The sequence below is a fragment of the Bison bison genome, unplaced genomic scaffold (genome assembly GCF_000754665.1).
Source record: "Bison bison bison isolate TAMUID 2011002044 unplaced genomic scaffold, Bison_UMD1.0 scf7180017864063, whole genome shotgun sequence".
Classification (NCBI taxonomy): Eukaryota; Metazoa; Chordata; class Mammalia; order Artiodactyla; family Bovidae; genus Bison; species Bison bison.
This window is the reverse complement of record NW_011494635.1, coordinates 7,762,314-7,789,951: the sequence shown is the minus strand read 5'-3', so window position 1 is coordinate 7,789,951 and position 27,638 is coordinate 7,762,314. Positions and strand designations below refer to the sequence as shown.

General features: G+C 51.7%; 1 protein-coding gene across 1 annotated transcript in view; it reads right to left on the bottom strand.

The window, feature by feature from the left end:
- Positions 1–27,638, bottom strand: part of ADARB2 (adenosine deaminase, RNA-specific, B2 (non-functional)) — a 236,292-nt gene that overhangs the window by 43,355 nt on the left and 165,299 nt on the right. The window contains exons 2-3 of the mRNA XM_010836405.1: positions 20,795–20,881; positions 18,268–19,142 (exon numbers count right to left, since the gene is read on the bottom strand). Coding sequence (XP_010834707.1) covers positions 18,268–19,142; positions 20,795–20,881 — 962 coding nt within the window. The remainder of the gene's footprint in view (positions 1–18,267; positions 19,143–20,794; positions 20,882–27,638) is intronic.

Genomic DNA, 27,638 nt, shown 5'->3' with positions numbered 1-27,638 from the left:
TTTCTGCTTTTATTAAGAAAAATGGTATTGGAGACAGGCAGACAAAATTTAAAAATGGTCACCATACCAGTCCTCTGCACCTGAGGTGAAGCCTCATCCCTGACCGTGCCTACTCACCCTCTTGCACGGTCCTGACAGCCACGCTGACACCAGCCGCCCAGAGCCAGAGGCACGGAGGAGCGTCTGGGGGGCATACGATCTCCAGAGGGGATTCACGATATTATTGTTTCCAGGGAAGGAAGAACCGTAAAACTCTGAGTGAACATGACTTAGATCTATGGGCTCTGGGAGACCCTTTGTGTCAATCAGCCTACTCTCCAGGAGATGCCCCTTTCTTGGGTGCCCTTTTCAGATCTGGCTTCTCTAGGAGTCCTCAGTGCCCTCTGGGTGGGTAACCTGAGTACCCGAGCATTGGAGTGGGGGGGGGCTCCCATGGACCTCCTGTGTGGCTTGGGGGTCCTGACAGCAGGGGTGGGCAGAGCTGGGGGCCAGGGGTGGAGCTGGCCAGTTCCTCCTGGCTCTGGCCCCCATGGGTGGGCAGCACCCCTCATTGCAGCCCCCTCATACTCCCATCCCTCATGGGATGTGGGTTCCTCAGCCGGGGCCACACTGTGGTCTGCGGGTGGGGTGGGGCAGTCACTCTGAAACCCTCCACGGCCCCAGAACCATGAGGGTTTCCTGCTGACCCCCATGGACACATGAGTACCAGGAGGGGGCTGCACTCTGTCTGAACTGGTTTGAAATGTTTGCTGCTCACATGTCTAGGTTCTGCCCATCTGAGAGGTGCATTCGGTGAAGAATATACCATGACTCTGTTAGACAAAGGAACATGCATGTCGCCTTCTAGTGTTCATTGCTGTGGGAGTTTTCTGGGAGCAGGAAGACCCGAAACAAACCTGCCCCCAGAGAAGGTGGAGCTGCTGCTGCTAGGATATGAAGCTGGAGGATGAGGCAGGACCAGGGGCCCATCTGGGCTTATCCTCACAGCTTGGAGGATGAGGCAGACAGAACCCAGAAACTGTTGCTGTCCCTGTCACCACTGTGAGGCTCTGCTGGGCTGGGACCTCTGGGGCTGTGGGTGGGACACCTCATCACCCTCTGCCCCCTCATGGACTGAGGGCTCAGCAAACGCCTGCCTAGGCCTTCAGGGTATTTGCACCTGGGGGTGCAGGGGGGCCTCTCCTGGTACCAGTTCCCCCATCGACAGGGCAGGAGGATCCCTCACTCTGCATAGGTTGGTCTCTTTGTGGGAGATGTCTGTGAATTCTGAAGTGTTGCCACAAGTGACCAAGAACAGCGGTCCTCTTGTCACCGTGAGCAGAGGAGGACCAATGGGTCCCGCCCCAACCACGGAGGTGTCTCCCCATCACCCTTGCCGACCCCAGCAGGCCCACAGACACTGGAGATGGAAAGTCGTCCAGAGGCGACATGGCCAGCTCCAGCAGCTGAGAAACGTGGCCTTGATTTCTGACGTTGGCCAGATGGCGACTTCCCAAGTCCTGGCTGAAGAACAGGAGGAAAATCCTAGAAACTGCCAGCAGAGGGTCAGAGGTTGCCATGCCCCAGAGAGTAACAACAGCGAGTACACCTTGGGAAACCAGCTCAAGAGCAAGCCCGGACCTATACGCCTGGGACAGACTTCATCATGTGTACAAATGTGCAGGAGGGAAGAATGTCAGAGGCAGGGAGAAAAGTCCTCACGAAGGTTTCCAGGATGATGGCAAGCAAGCAGTATCCTGCCTTTGGCTAACACCTCAAAATATGTGGCTGGGATAAAGCATAAAAATAGCTGAGGTAAACCACAGTGAGTGTTTACCAGACTCCCCAGGGTAGGTGGAAAAGAGCTTTCCAAGCAGAGAAGCAGAGAATGAGTCATATATCCAACAGATTGACTTCATCAGTTCAGTTCAGCTGTTCAGTCATGTCTGACTCTTTGCGACCCCATGAACTGCAGTATGCCAGACTTCCCTGTTCATCACCAACTCCCAGAGTTTACTCAAACTCATGTCCATCGAATTGGTGATGCCATCCGACCATCTTATTCTCTGTCATACCCTTCTCCTCCCACCTTCAATATTTCTTTCCCAGCATCAGGGTCTTTTCCAGTGAGTCAGTTCTTTGTATCTGGTAGCCAAAGTATTGGAGTTTCAGCTTCAACATCAGTTCTTCCAATGAATATTCAGGACTCATTTTCCTTTAGGATGGACTAGTTGGATCTCCTTGCAGTCCAAGGGACTCTCAAGAGTCTCGTCCAACACCGCAGTTCAAAAGCATCGATTGTTCGGTGCTCAGCTTTCTTTATAGTCCAACTCTCACATCCATACATGACTACTGGAAAAACCATAGCTTTGACTAGATGGACCTTCGTTGGCAAAGTAATGTCTCTGCTTTTTAATATGTTGTCTAGGTTGGTCATAACTTTCTTTCCAAGGAGCAAGTGTCTTGTAATTTCATGGCTGCAGTCACCATCCACAGTGATTTTGGAGCCCCCCCAAAATAAAGTCTCTCACTTTTTCTACTGTTTCCTCATCTATTTGCTGAGAAGTGATGGGACCAGATACCATGACCTTAGTTTTCTGAATGTTGAGTTTTAAGCCAACTTTTTCACTCTCCCCTTTCACCTTCATCAAGAGGCTCTTTAGTTCTTCTTCACTTTCTGCCATAAATATGGTGTCATTCTGCATATCTGAGGTTACTGATATTTCTTCCAGCAGTCTTGATTCCAGCTTGTGCTTCATTCAGCCCAGCATTTCTCATGATGTACTCTGCATAGAAGTTAAATAAGTAGGGTGACAATATACAGCCTTGACATATTCCTTTCCCAATTTGGAATCAGTCTGTTGTTCCATGACCAGTTCTAACTCTAGAGAAATTAAAATTTTCTCTGCTTCAAAAACTCATCATCATAATTAAAAAAAAAAAAAAAAGGGACCAAGATGTACACAGCCAATGACGATGGATTAGCACAATCTCCAACGAAATGATCGTGAACCTAGTAGCTCCAGTGAGAAGAACTCACTGCAAAGGTGCCTCTTGTGTCTGATGGGCTGACAGCTGGTGTTTTTCCTTCTTTGGGGGCTGGCAATTGTGCATGCCTGCTTCCCCTCTGTCCTGAGCCTGAGTGTCCTCAACTTGTGTCATTGGCTCCTGTCACACCCTGCCCCTTGGGGACTAGAGGATAAATGCCACCAGTTGGTATGGTTCAATTCCTGGCTGGTAGACAGAACCATCTTGTCTTATCCTTCACCAATGCAAATTATTTCCTTTGGATGTATTCCCAGGGTGGAATCCCCACATGGATGTGTGTGAATGTCTCTGAGATTACTGATCACGGGCACCTCGTCTTTGGTGGGCACCAGGCCCGTGTAGGCTCCCTGCCCACTCCTACTCCACAGAGAACAGAGCAGGTCTCTGTTAATAAGTAAATGTCAAAATGGGGCTCCCTGGAGAGCTGAATTTAAGAGAGAGAAGGTGTGATTTATCTGAGTAAATGAATCTGCCAGATGGAGGGGCCAGTGCCTGCGTGTCCCCATGACATCCCACAGGTGCCACTTTGGTGTGAGCTGGCCTTTCCATGAGGCCAGCCTTGGAACCCTGGCCCGGCTGACCTTAGTGAAGGCAGAATGCCCTCCCTCAAGTGGAGAAGAATGACCGGTCCAGGTTCAACTGGTAGTTCTTAGTTAAGAACTGTACCAACTCAGACACTGTCAGGATTCTAGGTGCAGGATAATGTGTCTTGGGGGCAGGTGGTGTGGATGTAACCGAGTCTGAAAACTGTGGGGACCTGCACCCAGAGTCCCAGGAACTGTGAAAAGTGGACACCACTTGTGCGGATGTGGAGATAAGCCCTTGGGGGTGTAAGTTTGCTTCCATGGGGTGGGGTCGGGAGCCCTGGGGGTCTGTGCAGGTCACGGTGGATGCCAGTAACCCCAATGAGAAAGGACTCGTCAGCCTCAGAGGACGGTTCCAGGCCGTGCTCCGTTAGGGAATCCGTGGACCCCCGGCCCCCTCTGTGCCCTTTCAGTAGCTGGGGCATCACGAGAGCAAGGCCTGCATTCCACCCGCTCATGGAACAAACCACGCAGGGCTCGGCCCCTCACCTCCACACCAGCCAGTGCTCTCCCTGTTTTGTTGTTGAACAGTTCAAACCATGTCACGGGTTTCAGTGTTGCTGTTATCATGCTTTTTTGTAGATCTTCCCAGAGCAGGGCCCAGCCCCCCGATGGTCTGTAACACGGGGAGATATCCTGCCACCTCCCAGCAGTGTGTGTGTCAAACCTACCCCAGGAGCTCCACGCTGAAACTCTGCCTTAACTTTGTTCATCAAGAGACAGCCCCAGGGCAGGGACTGCAGAGGGCCATCTTTGCTAATTCATGACCGATAGGGCTCGGCGGGTTCTCGGATTCAGCACAAAGTTCACACTCGCAGGCTTGCAGCCGCTGGCAGCTTTGTAGAGAAAGGGTTTAGCAAAACGCCACAATATTGCATTTCAGCATGACACAGAGCCCTTGGCAGCAGCCTTGCGTTCTGAGCCTGCTGCCAGTTGAGATGTAAAAGCTGTCAGACTATTTCTAAATGGAAATCCAGGCGTTCACAACAATGAAAGTGGGAATAAAATAATAAGAAAAACTTCTGCTATTAAATCTGTTTCAGTGATCCTTAAAAGTTTAAATAATTAAATCTATTAAAATGTATCATGTGTTCAAAATATTTCAGACTGGAAATCGAACACACTGACATTTCCAGTGTTGGAGCCACTGTCTACCTAGTGAGGGGGCTGGCTACAGGCAGCAGGACTGTGTGCAAAGGCCCGCACGCTGACCGCACTTCCCTCTGTCCATGTCTCAGCCACAGTCCTTCCGGCCATGGCTCCTGCCTGACTCCCTGCTCCGCACACTCGTGGGGATGCACAGTTCTCACGCACGGCACCCTGACACTGCAGTAAGCGCTGCCTCTCGGCCCCTTTGAGACCCACACGTGGCGGCTTGAGGCAGAGAGCCTCCCAGCCACGCGCTGACCCTGATGCTGGGTGTCCTGGGGCAGCCAATCATGCCGAGTGGGACACAACCGGGTTCAGAAGACCCAGGACGGTGACCTGTGACTGGGGCCTTAGGACTCATCCTAGGGAGTGTTTTCCAGGACTGAAGGGGCAGGGTCGGTGTCCAGTGTCCCCCTGGAAGGGCACTTCCTTATGTGGTATTTCTGGACAAGTAGGGGCTGACTGGATGGTCACTGAGCCTCATCCTGGTTTTCTTGTGTCTGCAGCCAGGAGAGACACAGGTGGGTCCACTCAGCCACATGCTTACCTGGTTTCCGGTCAGCCATGCATTCTCCTGTTTCTGGTCAGGTGTGGACAGACGTCGACAGACTGGAGCACGTGTGAGGGGATGGCCTCCCCAGGGCGGGTGGTCCACCAGCATGGCCTTGCAGATGCTGTGTTGGAACCCAGGGATGTCCAGACTTTCTGATTATAATGAGGACACCTGAAGTTGTTTTGGACATTCACTCCCTATATGCATTTTAATTCATTTCCAGATGACATAAACCATTCTATTCATGCTGCTGCTGCTATTGCTGCTAAGTCGCTTCAGTCGTGTCTGACTCTGTGCGACACCATAGATGGCAGCCCATCAGGCTCCCACATCCCTGGGATTCTCCAGGCAAGAACACTGGAGTGAGTTGCCATTTCCTTCTCCAATGCATGAAAGTGAAAAAAATAAGTGAAGTCGCTCAGTCGTGTCGGACTCTTCGCCACCCCATGGACTGCAGCCTACCAGGCTCCTCCATCCATGGGATTTTCCAGGCAAGAGTACTGGAGTGGGGTGCCATTGCCTTCTCTGTCTTTTCATGCTACTCGTACACAAATATGCAAATTATAAAGCAGTGAGATACGTTCCATAGACGGGCGACAGATGGGAACTTCCTCAGCCTGACAAGGAGCCTCTACCAAAATCCACGGCTCATGTCAGACCCACTTGCTTTCAGAGGCACATCTTATAACTCAGCAAGAAAGACCCAAGGGAAACAGTTCAAGGGTCTGGATAGGTATTTCTCCAGAGAAGATGCACTGGCACGCAGCACATTGAAAGGCACTTAGTATCCTCAGTCATCAGAGCAATGCAAGTCCACACCTGTGAGATGCGATTTCTACCTACTGGAGTGGCTGAAACAAAGACGATGAGCTTGTGGAGACATCAGAGCCTCATGTGCTGCTAGTGGGATTGCAAGACAATGCGATCAGTTTGAAAAGAGTTTGGAAGTTTCTCAAAATGTTAAATACATTTCGAAACAGCAGTTCCACAGTGAGGTATCTACCCAAGAGGAATGAAAAATATGTCCACACAGACGTGTGTGCCAGAATGTGCACAGTAGCATTATTCATAGTAGCCAAAGTGGAACAACCCAAATGCTGAATGGACTAACACATGGATAAACGTGAAAGTTGCTCAGTCATGTCTGACTCTTTGCGACTCCATGGACTATGCAGTTTGTGGAATACTCCTGGCCAGAATACTAGAGTGGGTAGCCGTTTCCTTCTCCAGGGGATTTCCCAATCCAGGGATCAAACCCAGGTCTCCCGAATTGCAGGTGGATTCTTTACCAGCTGAGCCACAAGGGAAGCCCAAGAATACTGGAGTGGGTAGCCTATCCCTTCTCCAGAGAATATTCCTGATCCAGGAATTGAACCGGGGTCCCCTGCATTGCAGGTGGGTCCTTTACCAACTGAGCTATTATCAGGGAAGCCCACACAGATAAGTATTATCTTACATAGAGAAATAAAACTAGTTAAATCCATAAAAATGGAGTATCATTTGGCATAAAAATAAATGAAATACATTGTACAACGTGATGGACCTGAAAAACATTATGCTCCATGAAAGAAGCCGGACAATGTCATGTATTATATGAGTCCATTTACATGAAACACCCAGAATAGGCGAATCCTAAGAGAGAGAAAGTGGGTGAGTGGTGGCCGGGCCTGGGGGTGGGGGGGAAAGTACTGGTGGGCTTTAAGGATGAAATGTCTTAAGATTAGACACAATGGTGGCTGCGGAACTCTGGGAATATGCCACAAACCACTTTAAAAAGAAGAATTTTATGCTACCTGATTTATATCTCAATAAAATTGTTATAAAATACTGAGATTAAAATACAAAGTTTTGAAACATCTAGGTTCTCAACCGTCTGCGCCTTCCACACTTTGGGACTTTAGCACACTGTTCTAATCAGTATGGACCCACAGACTCATCCACTCAGAATTCCTTAGAAAGCTTCTAGGGCTTTTTCTGGAATCTCCTTTCCAGGAGACATGGTGGTTGCCATTTGGGCTGTTTGCTTCCAGAAAATCTGATCTTGTCAACATCAGGATGCTGTATAAGATGTGGATACATGAGACTCAGAATGTCATTTACCGATTCCTCCACTTAAACACGTGTAAACATGAAGATCAGTCACCCTGAGAGTTAAAATCCCAAATCTACAGAGGGAAGCCTGGAAATGCTTTTAACCATTGGCGTTATTTTGGTGTCTGCTGCTGCCGCCGCCAAGTTGCTTCAGTCGTGTCCAACTCTGTGACACCATAGACGGCAGCCCACCAGGCTCCCCCGTCCCTGGGATTCTCCAGGCAAGAACACTGGAGTGGGTTGCCATTTCCTTCTCTAATATTTTGGTGTCTAATAGATGTCAAATATTCCAACTGAGAACGGTGTGTTTTTGATGGTTTGACATAGAATTCAAAGGACCCTAGGACAGTGCAGGCGCTCGCCTGTTGAAGGCAGGGGATTCGTGCCACTGAGGACCACAGCCTTCCACCCACCCCACCCCCTCTTTTACACGTCTTTGTGATTTTGGTTCTGTGATGTTATCTGTTCAATACAGAAACCACTAACTGGTTACTGCAGTGAATTTGGACAGGATGAATCAATTTATTTGAGAAAGAATCCCAGATTTTTAAACAATTTGTTTTGCTAACTTATGGACTAAAAGTCATTGATCTGATTCATAGTTACCATTTTCCTCTCCTATATTCTGGGCTTTCCACGCTGTTCCCTGTCTCCTGCCTGTCCTTAGAAGAAGGTAAGAAACTGCCCGCATAGCCAACCCTCAGACACTTCTGCTGGCGGCAGCATGGGCCCCTCATTCTGGCTGCAAGCGAGCATCTTGGAGCTCAGCCCCAAGCTCAGAAGGAAGTGCTGACCCTTCTCTCACCCACCACCACCTCACCCGATGTGCCCGGCCCAGCTGAGCACACTCAGTTTCTGCTCTCGCTCCATGGTTTTGGTGACTTTGGTGCTGTAATTGTTCCTTTTTACACAACACTCCACCAACCAGACTTTGCCTTGTGTTGCCAGAGGGACTGTGCCCCTGTGTGTACCACACATCTGAATTTTCCCCCACCGAGCCCCGTGTCTTGGGACCCTGGCCTTCCCAGCCTCCAGGGGCAGCGGGAGTGGGCATGGGGCCCACAGGCATGCAGATGGCATCGTGGGTGAACGAGAGTCAGGCCCGGACACTGGGTTCTGGGTCCACGTCCGGGCCACCATGTCAACTCCACCGCTGTGTGCAGTGGTATAGCTCAGAGTCATGAGAGTGATTGTGGGCTCAGGAGGTGACTGTCTTCACATCTCTGTGCTTTTTCTCGTCCTGTCAACACTTAACACTTGTAAACAGGCACAGCATTTGTGTTGAACAGAGAAAACTTTGCAGGAAAACAAAGACAAAGCACAGAGGAAGGAGACTGGGGCGGTGGAGCGGCGGCACATGGTCACTAAGTGTAGGCGGGGAAGACCCCCTGAGACAAGGGAGGGGCTGGCTGTCTGCACTGGCTGGGGAGACGAGACTGCGGTGAGAGGCCAGTGGGCCCACTGTCTGTCCCTCTGTGTGTCCACTGCCTGTCCCCCGTCTGTCCCCCTGCCTGTCCCCCTGTCTGTCTCCCTCTCTGTCCCCCTGTATGTCTCTCTCTCTGTCTCCCCGTCTGTCCCCTGTCTGTCCCCCTGTCTCCCTGTCTGTCCCCCTCTCTGTCTCTCTCTCTGTCCCCCTGTCTGTTCCCCTCTCTGACTCCCTGTCTGTCCCCTGTCTGTCTCCCTGTTTGTCCCCCTGTCTGTCCCCTGTCAGTCTCTGCCGTCTGTCCCCCTGTCTGTCCCCTGTCTGTCTCCCTGTCTGTCTCCCCTGCCTGTCCCTCTATCTGTCCCCTTTCTCTGCACTGCTGCTCTATCATGCTTGAGTGCAGTTACTTCCCATTTGAAGGGGCATAAAGGCAGCCGAACTGAACCCCGAATCTGCCCCCTCCTGCCTCTCCTGCCCACCTGGTGAAACAGGAAACTGGACCCAAGCAGCCCAGTGGTCCTTCTGTAAGTGCAGATAACCCTCGTAACAGATGTGCTTATCACTCAGGTTCTGAAACAAGAGGTAACAAGTAGCCGGAGTGTAGCAGGAGTTACCTCTGCACTGGCTTCGTCTCTGAACGTTTTGTATCTTGTTCTCATTTACACCCTTCCCCAATGTTCATTATGAAGTTTTAGCAGGACTAAGAATCATTTGGAGTACTTGTTAAAAATGCAGCCCAAGATATTCTGATTTGGTGATTTCAGAATAAGGGCCAGGTTCTGCTCTTAAACATGGCGCCCAGGCAAACCTTACACAGGAGACATTGGGCCACAACTTGGAAAACACTCAAGGGCCAGAGCTTCCTCTTACACACGTGTGTGTGTTCCCAGCCCCTGGCACATTGCCTGGGGCAGAGCGCTGTCCCTTATATGTGTAGGATGATGGATGGATGGATGGATGGATGGATACGTGGAAACCGATGTCTTTGCCAGTGGGCCTGCTACTGGCAAGCCATGGGTGGGACCATGAACAAAACTTGACAGTCATTTATGCCTTTTCTAAACCTTAGGAAATGTTTTTATACGTCTTATAAGAATAAATCAGTTCCTGTAACAGGAAGAACTCTGTCACTTTTCTCGGATTTCAAAAGTCATCAAGGCAAAATTTGCAGCCCCCAGTTTTCTCACTGTTTCTGCAACTAGCTCTTTGCCCGGCTCATCCTATGTAGCACAAGGAACTCAGACGTGTTTGCATCACAATAAACTGCCTGCCACGTGGGTCTTAACGTTTGGCTGCTGTGGTTAATATGACCATTCATAGCATGTTTCCACATATTTTCATTACAACTGAAAACATAATTAACTCTTATTCAAAAAGAATTTGTGAAATCCAGTGATTTCTAGATGTGTCCCCCATTTTCAGAAACTCCAACACACGGTCATCCAAATTCATGGGATGCATAAATGAACTACTCTCTGCACCCCTGTAAGATCCCCCAAGGAGGCTCCCAGACCACAGGACTCTGACGCACTTAAAATGTCACTCCCTTTAGTAATCAGACACACCCCAGCGGAATGCTGCAGCATCTCCATTAAGGCGATTACCTCGTTATCGTGATGATTTTCCTGTCCATCTCTCATGCTCACTGTGACTTAATGCATTTTATCGTGTTTATCTTTGTTTGTTCAGGTTTTCCGTACTTGGTGCCTATTTAATGCCCTGAGCAGTTGAAGAACATTAAGGACATTAAGCAGTTGAAGGATATTAAGCAGTGCCTTTCACTGGACCCCTTCAGATTTCTCAAACATCATGTGAACCCCCAAATGTTCATAAAGTCAGAGTCCTTGCTTTAGAAAGGCAGATAATTCTGTATTATGATGCATGGGCACCACATGGCTGTGGGAGGAAAATGAAGGGCTTGAGGGTTCTTGGAATATTTCTTCTTGTTATAAAGTAAGAATGACCTTTGCAACTCCGTTTAGGCTCAGCTGCTCATGAATTACGAGGTGTTCCTCTCGGAGAGACACTTCCTGCAGCCCACTCGCCCTCAGAAGACCACAGAAGTTCTCTGCAGGAAAAATTACCCTTTCTTAGTCCTCCGAGGGTAGCCCATGTCAGGCAGAGTTTTATTATTGTCCTTAGTCCGGGGAAGAATTACTTTCGAGAAGTTTCGGCTCATTACTTCTGGTCTTCATCAGCTGTTCTCGGGGGCCGTGGCCTTTAGTGCACACGGCAGCCCCTCCCCACTCTGCTGGGCTCCCCCTGACCACGGAGACAGAGCAGGTGGCCTGACAGCAGAGCCAGACTCAGGAGACCCCGGAGCTGGGCCATTTCAGAATGAATTCCAAGAGACTTATCCCTTTTTATTTAAAGACCTGTTTTGTGAGTTTTATATGTAACCAAAAGTTATATGTAACTTTTTTGAATCAGGCCCAACTGCCCAATTGAATCAGGTCCAACTGGCCATCCGAAGTATTGTCTAGAATGATCTGGAATTTTTTCATTGTGTGAATTTCCCATTTTGGGTGGCTCCCCCCAGCCACAGCTCCTATGATGAGAGCTGGCAATAGTCCAGGCCTCTGGGAGGCTCCTTCATGTTTCTCAGAGTGGACGGAGCGGTGGGGCCAATGGTTTTTAGGCTGGAAAGAGACAACTTTCCTTGCTGTCTTGTCCCAGCCATTCGACCTGGGGAGTGGCAGGCAGATGCTGTCTGTAGGGCTTGGAGGCTGGGATCTGCCAGCTGCTCACCTGGACATTCATGTCAGTCTAGATTCATCTCCAGTCACCAGCATGTTCTGTGGTTCCATAGTCTGAATTCAAAGCATCTTCCCTCCTAAGACTCTTTTCAATTCTTGGTTAGATGGCTTATGGCTTTGTTGTCTGTCGGAGTCTCTTTCCTGGCTGACAACTCCCCGCCCTGCCCCCCCATAACCTGTCTGCAGGGTCACAGCAACTTTTCCCTGAAGCCAGCTCTCTCCCTGGAGAAAAGCGGATGCAATCTGGTCTGCAGCAGGGTCAATGCTGGCACAGCCGCACCTCTGCTGAGCTGACTCAGGGAAGCAGGCGGGGGCCTTGTTGTTGGGCCCCCTTCCTCCGGGAGCCGTCAGAGCCTCTGTCCATCCCTGTCCTTGTTTGTGTAATCGCCCACATGGCCCCTGGGCTGTATTCCTGCTTGCCTCCCGACTGCTTTGATTATGAAAGACAAACACCACCAAACACGGCCCAAATACCAACCAGCCCCGGGTAGAGGGGTTTTGTGCCAAACTTTGACAATTGTCCAGTCAACACATCCATTTAGAAGGAGGGCTTTCTACGGGCACAGGTGTCCTGGTCACTCAGAAGAGCGATGGAGTGTCCATTGACGACATGTCCCTACTCTCCTGAGTGCACACGTGACGTTGAACCCTGAGCACAGGGGTAGGGTGCCGTCGGCTTCTGATAAGAATGGTGTTAATTTGCTTCTTGCTCGAGGACAGTCTCCTGAGACAACAGGGTGTTCACGGCCAAGCAGAAAGGGAGCGGGACCTCTGTGGAGCAGGGCTGCCCCACAGTCCATCTCTGGGGGCAGGGCAGAGGCAAATGGCCACTGGGCACCCGCCCTCCATCGTGTGCAGGCCCCCAGCTCCATGGGTAGAGGTGCTGTCCCCCGGGGACGCTCCCCTTTGTCTCCTCTGGCTCTTTGCATGTGGGCTTCCTCCCAGTTGCCGTGTTTTTTTCTGCTGTCCATCCTCGTCATTGTGACAACATGTCCCCAAGGAAGAGGGGGCCCGTCCCTCCCCACAAAGCCTGCCGTCTACACAGCCAGGGGCAGGCTCTGTGCTGACAAAGGTGATCTTCTCGTGAGGGAGTCGGCTTGCTCCTCTGCTCTGTTGTTTTGGGGCCCTCACCTCGGAGCCCCCTTTCTGCTGCTGGCCCTCCTGCTCTGGCACACTCTGTCCCCTGTGTCACTCCCACCATGACAGGCCATGCACTGCCCCATTGTTCAGGTGGATCCGTTTCCTCGACAAACCTGTAAAAGTGTTGGGAACTCAGGATGGGCAGCCTGGAGCCTGACGGAGGGTCTCTGCCCTCCGCCTTCCTGTGATCCTCCTCCCAGCTTCACCAGCCAGACTTTGGCTGGAGAATTTCATGAGTGGGGCCCCCTCCATGGTTCTGTGAGGCTCAGATGTGCTAATATATGTAAAGTGTGTACAGCAACATGTGACACAGTCAGTGTCTGATACATATCAGCTCCTCACATCACTATGGGTCACCCCGGCATTGCCAGTGTCAGTCGTGGCTGTGGAATCGTGAGCAAGTGGGGAAGCTTGGTTTACAGCCTCTGCTTAATTGATCAACACTCATGTTAACTGTATTTGATGACACCAAACACTGAATGGGGAACATACAGGTTTAAAGACACAATTATCTCTTCTAACTTCAATTGTGTCAAACTTCAGTAGAAATTCAGATGCTGGGGCTATTATATAAATGTAGATGGTACATTGTATCCATCATGCTTAAGTGTACAAGTGTACATTGTATTGTATGATTATATTGTATATACACTGTGTATACATTATATAGGTTGTGTTGTACAAATTATATTTTGTAGATACTGTATATACATTGTACAGATTATATCATATAAATTAAATTGTGTACACATTGAGTATACAGTTGTACAAATTATATCACATAAATTATATTGTGTATACATTGTATCAAAGTTATATTGTGTGTGCATTGTACAAATTGTATCATATAAATTATACTGGATATACATTGTACAGATTGTATCATATAAGCTATATTTTGTATACATTGTACCTTGTACAAATTGTATCATATAAATTATATTGTATAGACACTGTGTATACATTGTATAGATTGTATGAGTTTATTGTGTAGGCACTGCATGTACAGCTTGTATCATATAAGTTACATTGTGTACACATTGTATGTGCACTGTGTCAATGCACATATGTATTGTTAGCATCTACAGAGCCTTCAGCAGCCTCACTGCAGGGGTTTTTGGAGACAGGGGCCAGGGTACCTGTGTGACAGCAGCCAGGGGACCCATCACTCCTGTCTGGCATTCAGTGCTTCTACTGAGGAGATGAGGATGTGGGGAAGGCCAGTGCTGGCTGGACAGGCAGGAGGGTAGAAGGCTGCTCTTTCCTCCACAAGGACCACAAGAGGGTGTCTGTGGCCATAGATCACAGATGGAGCCAAGGAGTTGAATGCAAGGAGGCTTCCTGGACAATCATGGCCTCGCCTCAGGGAGAATGGCCATGGCTAAGCACGAAACACTGAAAGGGAGGTGGATGGGCTGCTGGGACCATGGGCCCCTGCAGACCCGGCGGCGGACACGTGGCCAGGGCAGAGCTGACTGGAGCATTTGGGGGAGTGAGGCCACTGGGGCTCAGGAGGGGGGCCTCACGGGGTCCCAGTGCTTTTTTGGGGTGTCCTCAGGGGAAAACACCTTGGATGGTATTGAGCCATCTCGAAGCTGAGCGGGTGTGATTTCCACCCTCTGTAATTCAGACCCATTTGAAATCTGAGGGCCCACTGCTGCTGATCTGTCGAGGTGACACTAGTGAATATTCTGCGGGTAGGGTGGAGGTCAGCAGGGGTGTGAAACCAGACAACCTGTGAGGTGGCCGGGCAGCAGGGGAGGGCTCTGTTGTGTCCCCAAGTGCAGCTGTTGAGGTTGAGATGCAGTCAGCCCTGGGTCTAAACTTGGAGCTCAGATCCAAGTTTGCGGTAAAGGGCTGACCTCTGGAGGCATTTTTATTTCCATGATGATACATGTCCCTTGGCTCCCCCTCCCAGCAGAGAGCTGTGCCATTAGGGAGCAGACAAGGTGTTCTGGGCACCTGACCAATGGCCAGGCCTGGCCGGGGCCATCCGCTCCCTGGGAGGACCTGCAAAGGGCTTGGTCAGCATGCAGCCTTGGTAGCTGGTTTCAAACGCACACCCTCCCACCCTTGGGGAGAACGTGTGCTGCCTGATTTGACTGTATCTTTCAGACACTGTTAGTACCACCGCAGCCTGACATGGAAATTTAAAAAAAGAAAGAAAAACAAAGAAAGGGCATCACTGAGGGTGAAAGACTTCGGAGCAAGACAAGCCCGTGGTTTTCACACGAGGGGCTGTGCGTCACCATCTCCCCTCCCCTTCCCGCCAGATCCCTGTAACTTTCAGTCACTTTCTTCTCTATCACGTGACTGATGCTCTTCCATTTCCACAGAGCAGAAGCACTGAGAGACAAGGCTTTCTGGTGGAATTTAATGCTGTTGTGAATCCCAGAATCCCAGTCTTCTCATGCCAGGGGTGAGGAATAAGACCACAGAGACACAGGTCTTATGATTTTTACCTTTTTCTCTTTTAACAATGATGTTCCAGCTAATGAGCATTTATATTCTGTCATGGTCTTGTTATTGCGTCCACACTTCTTGTGAACCTAGAGGAAATCTGAGCTTCAGGCCTGCCCCCCACCTCCCTCTGGTCTCCGCAGGCACCTCATCAGTGGTGTTTGCACAGTGTCCACTCACTAAGGCCTGCGATGGGCAGTAGAGAATTTAACAAAGCTGTGTTCTCGTCACTCTGGCAAAGAGTCCTGAAGTCAGATCTTGTGAAATTGAAGGGAGGGACCAGCCTGGTTCTTAGACACCCCTCATGTTGAGGAGGTGGTGGAAATCCAACATGTCCATGATTTTAATCTTCATTGAGAACGTTATTCTTCAGAACTGCTTCAGACTCAAGGCCAAAACCAGCCTAAATGACTCTTTCCCGCTGGACAGGGGTGCTCAGCCTGGAGGGAGCCTCACTTGTCCAAGAAGGGTGGTATCTGGGCACCGAGGGCAGGGGTCCCTGGTGGCGGATCCCTGGGGTCTGAGCTGAGGGGTTTCTGGGGGACTGAGTTGTTTAGAGTTGTCCTCAGGATGGGTAGAGCCTCTGACCCACTGAGCCAGCCCCGCTGAGATCTGCTCTGGGCTGAGGCTGAACACCTGTGTGGCATCAGCACTGACCCACCTGTGTGGCATCAGCACTGCAGATGCCTGGTCCTGGGCTTCCTGCAGCCAGAAGTCCCACACTGCCGACTGATCATACTGGCGGGCCTGGCGAGCAAACCATCGAACAAGACCCCAGGTGTCCTGTGCACCGAGCCTGCCCCAGAGCAGAGAGCGCCAAATCCTGAGCTGTATACCCCAGGGTCAGAGGCCAGGTCTCTCCATGGTGAACGCTGCCCCGCCCCCACCTGCCCTGGACTCGGGCAGGGGCCTTACAGACCTTCCTGGGGTGTGCACAGCAGGGCCAGGGGCATGACTCCTGACATAGGTGCTGGCGGCGCAGTTACATGGGTGACAGGTTGTGACCCTGGTGACCAGGACTGGCATGAGTGGAAAGGACGCATTGCAGACAGCATAGACACCTGGGCAGAGGAGGGAGAGGAGCTGTGTCTACAGGGACCCTGGAGTCTCTGAATCTAGACCACGTCCAAGGTGGGCTCTGGACTTAATAAGGCCCCAGAGGACGCCTGGTGCTGAAAGGGGAGCAGGCGACGTGCTCCAGGACAGCCCGGGGTGATGGATGGGCCGCAGCCTCCTGCTGCTCCCTACCCTCCATACCCGTCATCCGGGTGGGTGTTAGCCGACTGTCAGGGAGGAATTATTTAGCGGTGGCAGCTTTCACTGATGTGCTGCATTCTGGGGTCAAACGACCGTTACAAAGCAGCAGTGCCGCCCGGTTCCTGCGTCTCGAGAGCACAGGGTTGACAACGTGAAAGGAAAGGCGTCATGGTGGGCTCACCGACATCCTTCAGCCCTCATGAAGGTGTGTGTGTGTGTGGGCGAGTGTGCACAGCAGAATTGGAGGAAGGGCTCTGCTCACTAAATAGCGTCGAGCAGAGGAGGGAGGCCTTCATGGGCAGCCCAGGTCACCCGGCCTGAGAGGGGCTGGGGGGCTGCCTTGGAAGGTGTTGGGGGGTCAGAGCTACAGACGAGGTGGAGACACCGGGCTGAGGAGAGGGGGAGAGACAGGTGGGGGCGTCAGGAAGGGACAGCAGGGCCACCACGCTCCAGGCCAGGACTCATGTCAACACCAAACACTCGCCTCTGTCCACACTGTGTATCATCTGAGGCTGTGTGGGAGGCGAGACACGGGGAGATAACGGGCCAACCCCTCCAATTTGCTCCTAGAATGTGCAGTAAACATTTGAAAATTAATGAAGGAATTGGGGGCAGAGGTAGCAGGAGAAACAGCTGCCCCCGGGGTTCCCCATTCAGCAGTTTCTGTCCGTCATGTGGCTGAATTGTGGGGACCAGACTGGTACCTGCTGGGCCCGTCCATGCTCTATGCTTGCCAGAGTCAGAGAACTGCTCACTGGACGGATGAGAGGATGGACAGATGGACAAATGGGTAGAGGGATGGACGGACGGTCGGACGCTGGCTCCTGGCTGTGATCTGACATGAGGGCTCTGTCCAGCACCCCTCCAGCACCCCGAGTCCACCCCCAGTAGACACATGACCTCCTCAGGCAAACAGTGGATTCTATGTGAGGTGCTGTGACATGAGGATGCCCTGGTCTGAGCAGAGATTTACAAGTGCCGAGCTCTGACTAGGGACCCCGTGCAGACTGAGGGCTTTTAACTGAAAAACCTCTCCCCCACTGATGAGGAAGTGGATGAGGGGGACTTCTTGTGTCATCTCAGAGGGGACAATGCTCATAGATGAGCAGAAGGAGGAGGAGGCAGGTGAATAGGTCCCAACACCAGGACGGTGCGCAGGATGCCTCCCCTGTGCGGGGCTGAGCTCCATGAGGTGCTCGCGTGTTGTGGGTGACAAGCCCCTGAGGCAGGGAGGGGCGGGTCCCCTTTGAGCTCCTCGCCCACCCAGCCCTCTGTTCCGGCAGAACTCCAGCCCCAGAGTCAGAGACGCAGCCCAGACCTGCGCCAAACACGCCAACTGCACAGAACATGCCAATGGGCACCAAACAAACCAGTGGGCACTGAACACGCTGACCTACACTGAACACACCAATGGACACTGAACACGCCGACAGGCACTGAACACCCAACGGGCCCTGAACACGCCAATGGGCACCGAACATACCAATGAGGGGCACCGAGGGGCCGTCCTGCTGTGCTGCCCTCTCGGGGGCAGGGAGCCCTCCCCCCACTGCCCTATCCCTTGTGGCCAGCACCACTATTGCCAAAACAGCTGGCTGCCCAGCTCTCCATCACCTTTGCCCAGTCCCCCGGCATTCCTTCCCTTCCCACATTTGCTTTCAGGCTCTCTGTCCCCAAATCCGAGCTCAGCTTCTGCACCAAGGCAGGAGGGGCAGCACCTGCTTGTTTGGGAGGCATAGGAGCCCCCCACACAGGGGGATGGAGCAGGGGGACTGCCTGCTGCCCCCACCCCACTCTGCCCCCTGGCAGCCACCCGAGGGCTCTCACCTGGGGCAGGAGGTGACTTCTACTCCTGCTGGGGACGTGGCCGGGCAGCCGAATGTCGAAGAGGGCCTGCAGGGCAGCCTGGGCAGCCTGGCCCTTGGCCAGCTTCTTGCTGCGTCCCGAGCCCTCGAACGTCCTCCCGTCCACGCTGACTGCCATGACGAAGCTCTGGGCGCGCCGCTTCTCAGGCTCCGAGAGGCACACATAGCGCAGGCCGGAGCGCAGCTCGTTCAACAGCACCACAGGGTTCCCGGTGCCCGGGGCCGTGGGCCCCCCCAGGCCCAGGTCCAGTGGGTGGCCCAGGAGCCGGCCCCGCTGGCAGGCCGTGGACAGGCACTCGGGGGCAGGGGGGCGGCGGCCCCCTGGGAAGCCCTCGCTGGGAGCTGCAGGCTCGAACCGCTGGAACAGGGCGTCGGGGAAGTCAGCCTGGTCGGAGGTGAAGTCAGGGGCCATGCCGCCGGGGGCTGGGGGTGCCTGGCCAGCGTTGGGGAGCTGCACGAAGGAGCGGAGGGCCAGCTCTGCTGCCCGCATCTTGGCTTTCTTCTTGGTGGGCCCGGTGCCCTCGAAGGTGAGTCCGTTGACGTCCACGGCCACGGCGAAGATGGGTGCATGCACCGGGCCGGTCTGTGACACCATGCGGAACTGCAGGCCTGGCCGCAGCTCGTGCAGCTGCACCAGTGCATTCTTGGGTGCTACAGACCATGAAAGCCGCCTCCACAGCAGCCTCAGGGGACACAGGTGCCCACCATTGCCCTCCTCCAGCGGCCGCTTCCTCTTCAGGCCGGGCACGCCCCCTCGGGCCCTGTCCCCGGCTGGCGGTGGCCTGGCCTCCAGGTTGCTCACATTGCGGTTCTCCTTGACGTCGGCACTGCTGGTACCTGGAGGGGAGACAGACCGTGTGACCCAGGGCTGTGGGGACAGCGGGCCCTGCTGCTGATGACCCCTCTCAGCACCTGGGCCAAGAGGCGGGAATAACCCGCAGTTTCCCAAACTGGAGGTAAAGACGGAGAGAGTAACAGCTCAACCCCTGGAACCCACAGCAGAGTGCCCAGAAACTCTCTGGGAGCTCTCCATGTTCTTACTGATCTCCCAGATGTGGGATGGGGGAGGCAGTGTGTGTGATCAAAGTGGCTGGTGTGGCGGCCGCCTCCTGAGTCTCTCAGGAGAAGGTTTATCTTGGAGGAACCACCTGGCAGGCCCAGCCTGTCCTCCTCCTGGCCTGAGATTGCGTCCACACCCTCTGGTCATCATCCCAGATCTGTCAGCCTCAAAGTTTAAAGTGAGTCGAGCAGATCCAAGCATGGAGGAAGACCCCACCCATGTTGATCGGTAATTAATAAAAGCTGGTAGAAGTGCAGTCTCCCAGGCTATCTTGATACATGCTCTGGGGGTGATGCCACTCATGGTTTCTGCAGACAGGCAGATTACCTCCTCCCAACACAGCCTCCCAAGTAGTCTGCATGAAGTCAGGGAAGCTGCAGGGCAGGGCAGTGGTCATTCTGTGGCTCTGGGTCAAAAAGGTGAGAGGTCAAAGTCCCCCACGACCATAGTGAATGTGTGTGACCTTGGGCAGCCCCTCCACCTGCCTCAACTCCATTTTCTTAAGATGGAAACTGGGTTTGGCAGCTCTTGCCTCAGGGGTTACTGTTAGATTGAGCTGGGGAACATGTGTAAAGGACAAGACCCCTGAAACAGAGCAGAATCAGATGCAGTTCTGAAAACAGCAGGCAAGGGGAGGCAGACACTTGTAGGCCTGTCCAGGCCAACTCCCCTGCTTATTTCAGGAGCTGGGGTTCCCAATGAATTTCCTGGAAATTCCAGGACCCCCAGAAAAGAGGGCTGGAGTGCTCCTGCCCCCAAAGAGCCTGGCCCTGTGCCAGTTCTGAGACCAGGCCTGGGGACCCCCATGATGAACCCCTAGACACACCCGTTGCTCCTTGGTCACCCACCCAAGAGCCTCAGTGACCATCAGCGGGCTGCCTGCTCCTACAAGCACATGCCTGACTCTGGCTGAAAAGGTAGTCAGTTATCCCCTGTCAGATAACACTGAAATGCAAGACGTGTTCTGGTTGTGTGGACCATCTCACCCTCCATGCTTTCCTGCCTCAAGCAAGAGGGGTGCCCTGCCCAACACACGCACTCAACTCTCCCTCTCCTCACAGCCATCCGCTCTGGTCTCCTTGGCGTGTGTGCTGTCCAGATCTGCAACTCCCCTGCCCCCCTCCCTCTGGGTGTCTCTCCAGTTTCACAAGCCAAATGCAGTTTCAACAGTAGGCACCCGTCCAACTTTTTCCTTGTTAAATAACTGGACATACTGTTCAAAGAGGCTGTGTTCACTTTCCTTTCTCTTTTTGGTTTGGAGGGAAAAGCAAAGAAAAGAGAGGAGAGGTGGTCAGGAGAACTAGTATCTTTTCTTGCAATGCCTGGAGTTCTCAGTCACATGGTCACTGCCTGGATTTCCTACCACTTTGTGGGGATGGGATCCCAACTGGGGGGCTGGGACCCCGGCTCTGGGGAAGGAGCTGCTTACTGAGGTTGTCCTCATCCTCTGCGTGCATGGCCCCAGGGTTCAGGCGTTTGAAGGGAGCGATGAAGGCTGACAACATGCTCACTTTGTCTGGAAAGAAAAGAACAGGAAATGCACTTTTGACACCAAGTTTCAGAAAAACTCAGTGCTTTCACATGTTCTCATTACTGGGGATTTGGACATGGGAAGTTGAAAGTTCATTTTGGTTTTAGCCTCTTCCTTTTGGTTTAGTTTTTTATTGAATTTCTGACAGCATTTTATCAAATTCCCCTCTCCATTCAATATTAAACTTTATGATCTCCATCTTTCTTATTTTCTTATTTTTGGTGTCTCCATGTCCCCACAGAGAGGAGCGAGGCAAACTGAGACCTGTCTCAGATAAATGAGCTTTCTGCAAACAGAGCCACGACCCTCCTCCCCAGAGGTGGAGACCTCGCTCTGTGGACTGAAAGCGCCTGAAAAAAAAGGACTTCTCAAAACTGTAACAAATACTTGATGTGTGTTTGAGCAGAAGATGACAGGACAGGAGGAGGGAGCAGGGTTGAGGGCGTGGAGGGTCCCTTGAAGTGGGAGTGGTCATTGAGTGGCAAGAGGAGCCCGGGAGCCCCCGCCTGCAACCCTAGGGGTGGTCCTGGCTGCAGACTCCCCTGGGGGCAGCACAGAGAACAACTCGAACCCAGGACGAGGTGGTGCTTGGGACCAACAGGCTCAGCTATTCCCTCTAAACAGAGACCAAGGGCTGAAATAAGAGAATAACCGAGGAAGGGACCAAAAGGAAGACTCCCTATTTCAGAACCCTGGCCCCGACCCCAAGTGAGTCCACAGGAGAACTCAGCCCTGATGCCCCCAGAGCTCCTCTGCTAAGACCTTCAGGGCTGCAGCGTTCCTGACTTTCCACGTGACCTTAGGAAACCACGTGTTCTTAGGAAACCACGGATGGAAGCATGCCGCTGCTCATCCCATGTGTCAGAGGTCACCACAAGGTCACCCCTGCCCTTTCCGCTGGCTGGGGTGTCCAGGGCCCCCGCCAGGGACACTTTCTGCATCCTCCATGCCTGGTGCTGCCTGTGTCTGCTCTGTGCTCAGACAAGAGCCCTGCTCCGGGCACAGCTCTGCGATCTTCTGCGGAAACCTCAGCTGTGCCGCCGACTCCAGACCCAGGCCTGGAACGTGCTCTTTCTCTTTCTGTTCTGAGCCTGCTTTTTCTTTAGCCGGGCTTTCCAGAGGCCAGGGGAGTTCATGCTGAAATTCATTCAGGAGCCTGTTAACAGCTGTTGTTTCCAGCAGGGACAGGCAACAATATAATGCTCACTCAGAGAACAATAAATAACTCAAATACGGGAGGTTGCTCCCTCTTCATTCAGCTGAACAAGAGGAATCAGCCAGGGAAGGCCCCACTCCCACCCTTGCGGCTGTGCCAATTTATTGTGTGGGAATGAAATCTCTTCTTGAGTTATAATTTCATTAAAGGAGCCCAGTAATATTCCAGAGCGAGTGTGAAGCTCAAATGATTTAGTCTGGAGCATTTTGAAATGAAATTAAAATTTTCTAATAAACAGGGCTCCCAGCCAGACACCCACAAAACACACCAAGCCGTTTCAGAGCTCACCTTAGACAAACTGTGAAATACCTAGAGATGGTTTTCCATCCATCAGTGTCCTCCATTTCTGGGGTGGCCAGAGTTGTCAAATAAAAATTCAAGACATCTAGTGAAGACTGAGTTTTGGATACATGGAAGATATTTTTCTGTGTACATCTCTATAATATTGTGTGGGGCATACACACACTACAAAAATTATTACTTATCTGAAATGCAAATTTAAGGCAAAAGACTTGAATAAACATTTCTACAAGGAAAATGCACAAATGGCCAATAAGCACATGAACAGATATTCAACATCATCAGGGAAACGGAAATCAGAACTAGGGTGAGACAGCCTCTCACACATGTTAGTCTGGCTGCTATTAAAAAAAACAAGAAAATAATACATGTGGGTGAGGATGTGTAGAAATCAGAACGCAGTGCACGGCTGGTGGGAGTGTAAAACAGTGCAGCCACTGGGAAGCGCATATTTCCACTCAGGTGTCAATCCAGAAGAACCAACAGGGGGACTCAAAGAGTTACAGCACGCCCATGTTCAAAGCAGTGTGACGCACAACAGCCAAATGGGGAGGCAACCCAGGTGTCCACGGGTAGACGGACGGATGTGGTCTGTATACACAAGGGAACATTATTCATCCTTGAAACGGAAGAGGATTCTGACGCAGGCTACAGCACGCTGAACCTTGGGGACATGGTGCTAACCAAGGAAGCCAGCCACAAAAGGACAAATGCAGTGTGACCATGTCTGTGAGGCCCCTGCTGCTGCTAAGTCTCTTCAGTCGTGTCCGACTCTGTGCGACACCATAGACGGCAGCCCACCAGGCTCCCCCGTCCCTGGGATTCTCCAGGCAAGAACACTGGAGTGGGTTGCCATTTCCTTCTCCAATGCATGAAAATGAAAAGTGAAAGTGAAGTCGCTCAGTCGTGTCCGACTCATAGCGACCCCACGGACTGCAGCTTACCAGGCTCCTCCGTCCATGGGATTTTCCAGGCAAGAGTACTGGAGTGGGGTGCCATTGCCTTCTCCTGTGAGGCCCCTGCTGCTGCTGCTAAGTCACTTCAGTAGAGACGTATAAATCACCGAGACAGGCGGGAGGATGGCCCCCAGGGGCTGGAGGAGGGAAATGGTGCTGGTCAGTGAGTGAAGACAGAGCCCAGCCTGAGGAAATGAGGAAGCTGGATGTGGAGGCGGTGGTGGCTGTATAACATAGAGACATACTTAACATCACTGAGCTACATGCTGGAGCACGGGTAATACTGCACCTTTTATATTTTGTATGTTTTACTACAATTTAAAAAATAAAAAGCAATTCAGGTTTAACTGCACATGCTGTGGATTTTTTGGTAACCCTAGCCCTTCATTGGTTGATCCACTTCTCTGGTGTGGTGGGTTTGGATTTCAGGTCGGCTGAAACCACTCAGACAAGCCAGGCAGAAAGCCTCAGAGATGCTGAGTCAGCTCACCAGACTCTGGGTACCGCCACCTGCTGGGATGCTTCAGGAGGGAGAAGTAGTTACCCTGACAGCATGTGTACTCTCGGTGGGAAACAGCGACTCCTAGGAAGGACACACAGGGTCTTCTCTTTTTATCACAGTGCACAGCTTGTGGGATCTTAGCTCCCCAACCAGGGATCAAAGTGCTGTGAAAGGGACTTCCCTGGTGGTCCAGTGGCTGAGACTCTGCGCTCCCAATGCAGGGGGCCTGGGTTCGATCCCTGGACAAGGAGCTAGATCCCACATGCAGCAACTAAGACCCAGTGCAGCCAAATTAAAATAAATAAATGATCAAAGTGCTGTGAAAGCACAGAGCCCTAACCACTGGATGCTAGGGAATTCCCTCAGACGGAATCTTTAGAAGGTCATTAGGGAAAAGGGTGAGGAACTGCATTTTCTATTTAGAAAAATTCCAAGACAAATTATTTACTGTTGGTGCCTTCTTCGTGGTTGTTTCCTGGACACAGGCCTGTCAAGGCATCTACTTTTTCAGGTTCCAGGTGAGCAGAGCCCCAGTGCCCAGCTGCTTCTGTCTCTGTGTTTCTCACAGTCGTTTGAAAATCTGGCTTCATGCAGGTCACAGACTGATGGAAAATAGAGGCCCTGCTTTTGTTACTCTCAGTTCTGGATGGTTTGGGTCTGCTGAGAGCAGCTGGTTAACAGGCCTCTCTCTGGAGAGTCAGAGGAAGGAGGGGGTCTTTCTCCTGGGAAAGCAGCTGAACGGGCTGGGCCTCTCTGCCTGAGGACGGGTCTGTGGCTCTCAGCTCAGGCCTGGCGTCCCTGTGAACCAGCCGGACATTGTTCTGTGTGAGAGGCCCCTGTGAGGACAGCATGCAGGCCAGCCTCCAGTCAGGAGTGATTTGGGGGGATGTTCAGGTCATTAGTATAATGGCATTTTCAATGAGCTACTTGGAATGAATGATCCAGGACATTTGTATTATAAACCTTATTACTCAGTGCAAACAACTGCAAAATAAATGGCTTTGGCCCACGTTGAAGTGATTTCGTGTGTTTTTGGAGCACGTGTGGGGCAGAAGCCACTTCCTGGAAATGCTCGAGATCACATTGAGAATATTGATAATGAAGAAGAAATACAATTTGGTGATGACATAAAGATAGAAAAATGGAACAAAGTGGATGGTTCAAGAAATGGAATCATACTTGTGTGATCAACCGACCTTCAACAAAGGTCTCAGAGTCTCACGCTGGGGTGAAAGAAAGTCTTTTTAACAAGATGTGCTGAAAAACTACATCATCTTGGAAAAAAGTGAATTCTGAGCTCTATCTTGTATCATAATGAAAATGGTCACAAGATCAATGAAATATATATTCCTTCAAGAATGCATTTGTTCATTCATATATATTCGTTCAAGATGAAACCTGAGCCAGAGCATTTGCAGAAATGTTATTTGAGTCAGCTCTCATTGGGAAGCATCCCAAGGGCCTGGTAACATAAGGATGTGAACATGGACTGTTTTAAATTCATATTGTGGCTGTGATCAACAATAACAAGGATTGAGGATTAAGATACATTATGACACAGATGAATCTCTAGAACATCATGTTGTGCAAAAATCCAGGTGTAAAAGACAAGGTTCCTTGCGATCCCAGAAAAGGCACAGCCCCTCTTGGCAACAGGTCATGCAGAGGTCACACACTGGTCACACTAGGGCCAGGGAGGCTGGCTGGGAGGGCGGGGTCTTTCCGGGAGGATGAAACCTCCCACATGTAGTCAGAGACATGTGTTACACGGGTGTGCATTTGCCCCTGGACTGTGACACACACACTTTGTTGCATTTCTCTGTGTGCAAATTATATCTCAATTATTTAAAAATAATAAAAGATACAAAACGTGACTGGACAAGAAACTAAACGACAAGAAGTGAGCATCAGAGCACGATTTACTACGACGAGAAGTGAGCATCAGAGCACAATTTACTCTAGGAAGGAGAAACCCGAGGTGACAGATATTAAAGTGAATTGTATGTGCAGTCAGGCCTCCTAGTCAGGGCCTGGGGTTTTCGCTTTCTCTTTTGCTTACTTTGTAGATTTGGAAGCTCAAATTCATTTAAAGGGCTTTAAGAAGACAAGGCCAAAGACAAGGCCCTTTGGGGCTGTCCTCGGACACATGAACCCAGAGGCAGAACGAGCCCGTGTGAGTGGATGGTTAGGAGCGTCAGGCCCTGTCAATGCCCTGCAGCCATGGAGCCTCAGTTTACCCATGAGGACTGAGGAGTCGTGCAAAGCTCCAAGGGTTTGGACCGTGCTGTTGTGAACTCCGTGTTTGCTTTCACAGACTGTTTTGTTTATCAACAGTTTATGAAACAATTTTTACCAATTAAGATGAAAATTTAGGAAAAACCCTTTGGGGCAGGAGTCCATGTCAGTTACTTGGAAAATCTACCCATGTGAAATAACATGTTTGCTGGAACAAACATGTTACTTTTTGTTTTTGCTAAAAACCGTAATTGCTAAAATGCCTGCAGATTTGATCTTTTCCTCTGCCTCCTGAGAAGCACTAAATAGTTCACAGGTTATTTTTAAAAATGAGATCAGTTCGGCACTTGGTCCTGCCCTATTTCAGCCATTTGGAGTGAGGTTTTGTGCTCTGTCCTTGGCGTCCATGGGCCACACGCGGCCACGTCCGCACAGCTCGGTGACAGCTGGAAGCGTCAGAGCGTGGTCAGCACCTTCGGGCTACAAACCCAGCTCTTTCTGTGCTCCCTCCTTGTGTTTCCTCTTCCCCAGACGTGCTCTGACAGACGGCCCCCAGGCCTGACCCACTTTCCTTCCTGCCGTGGCTGCTCCCCCAGCACAGGTGTGTCGCGAACTTTGGATGCTTCTATCCAAACAGAGACGAGGACAAGCCTGAGCAGGCGGGCTGCCCAGGAAGCCAGAGAACAATTAACCTCCGTGCAGGCAGTAGGGGGGAGGCAAGATGCTCTCTCGCTTATTTTCAGGAACATGAATTTTAAGGGACTGTGTTCAAGCTGCCATCTCTGAGCTGGGAGTTCAGGCAGAGAAAGGTTCTGGGCCTGTGACACGAGAGGGTCTGCTTCTCACCAGCCGGGCTCAGCTGGTAATGCCCAGGGGATAAGATCATGAGTTTGGTCTTGAAACTCGTAGCCAGCCTGTCTGTTCCTCATTCACTGTATCGGCTGAACAGTGTCCTCCCCAAATTCATGTAAGTCCTGACCTCCAGGACTCAGAATGTGACCACATTGGAAGATGGGCCTGTAAGATGTGATGAAGGTACAGTGAGGCTGCGAGGGTGGGTTGTGATCCCCTGTGACCAGGACGAAGAGATGAGGACAGACGCTCATGGAGGAACGACTGCGTGAGGACACAGGGAGAAGGCAGTGTCCACGTGCCCCGGGCAGAGGCCTCGGGAGGATGGGCCTGCCCACACCTGACCTCCAGCCACAGGGGCACACTACTATATTCACTCAGCAGAGCTTTATCAAATGCAAGTTAGCTGCTCCCAGAATCAATACTTTCACACACTGATGCCAAGAAGGAACAGTGTGAGGAGCCTGTCCTGTCCAGGGGGCCCAAAGAGGTGGGGGGAACCACATCTCACTGGAGGTGGCCTGACCACTCAATTATACCCCTACCCCTTTAGGGTCGGCCCCAGAGCCACGTGTTCTTGTGCTGAAACGTGAGTCTGGGCTGGGTCAGAGGGGTGGGGGCCAGGCTGGCTGAGGGCCCCTGTGCAGAGGCTCTGGGCAGTTCTGGAACTTGGCATCTGGG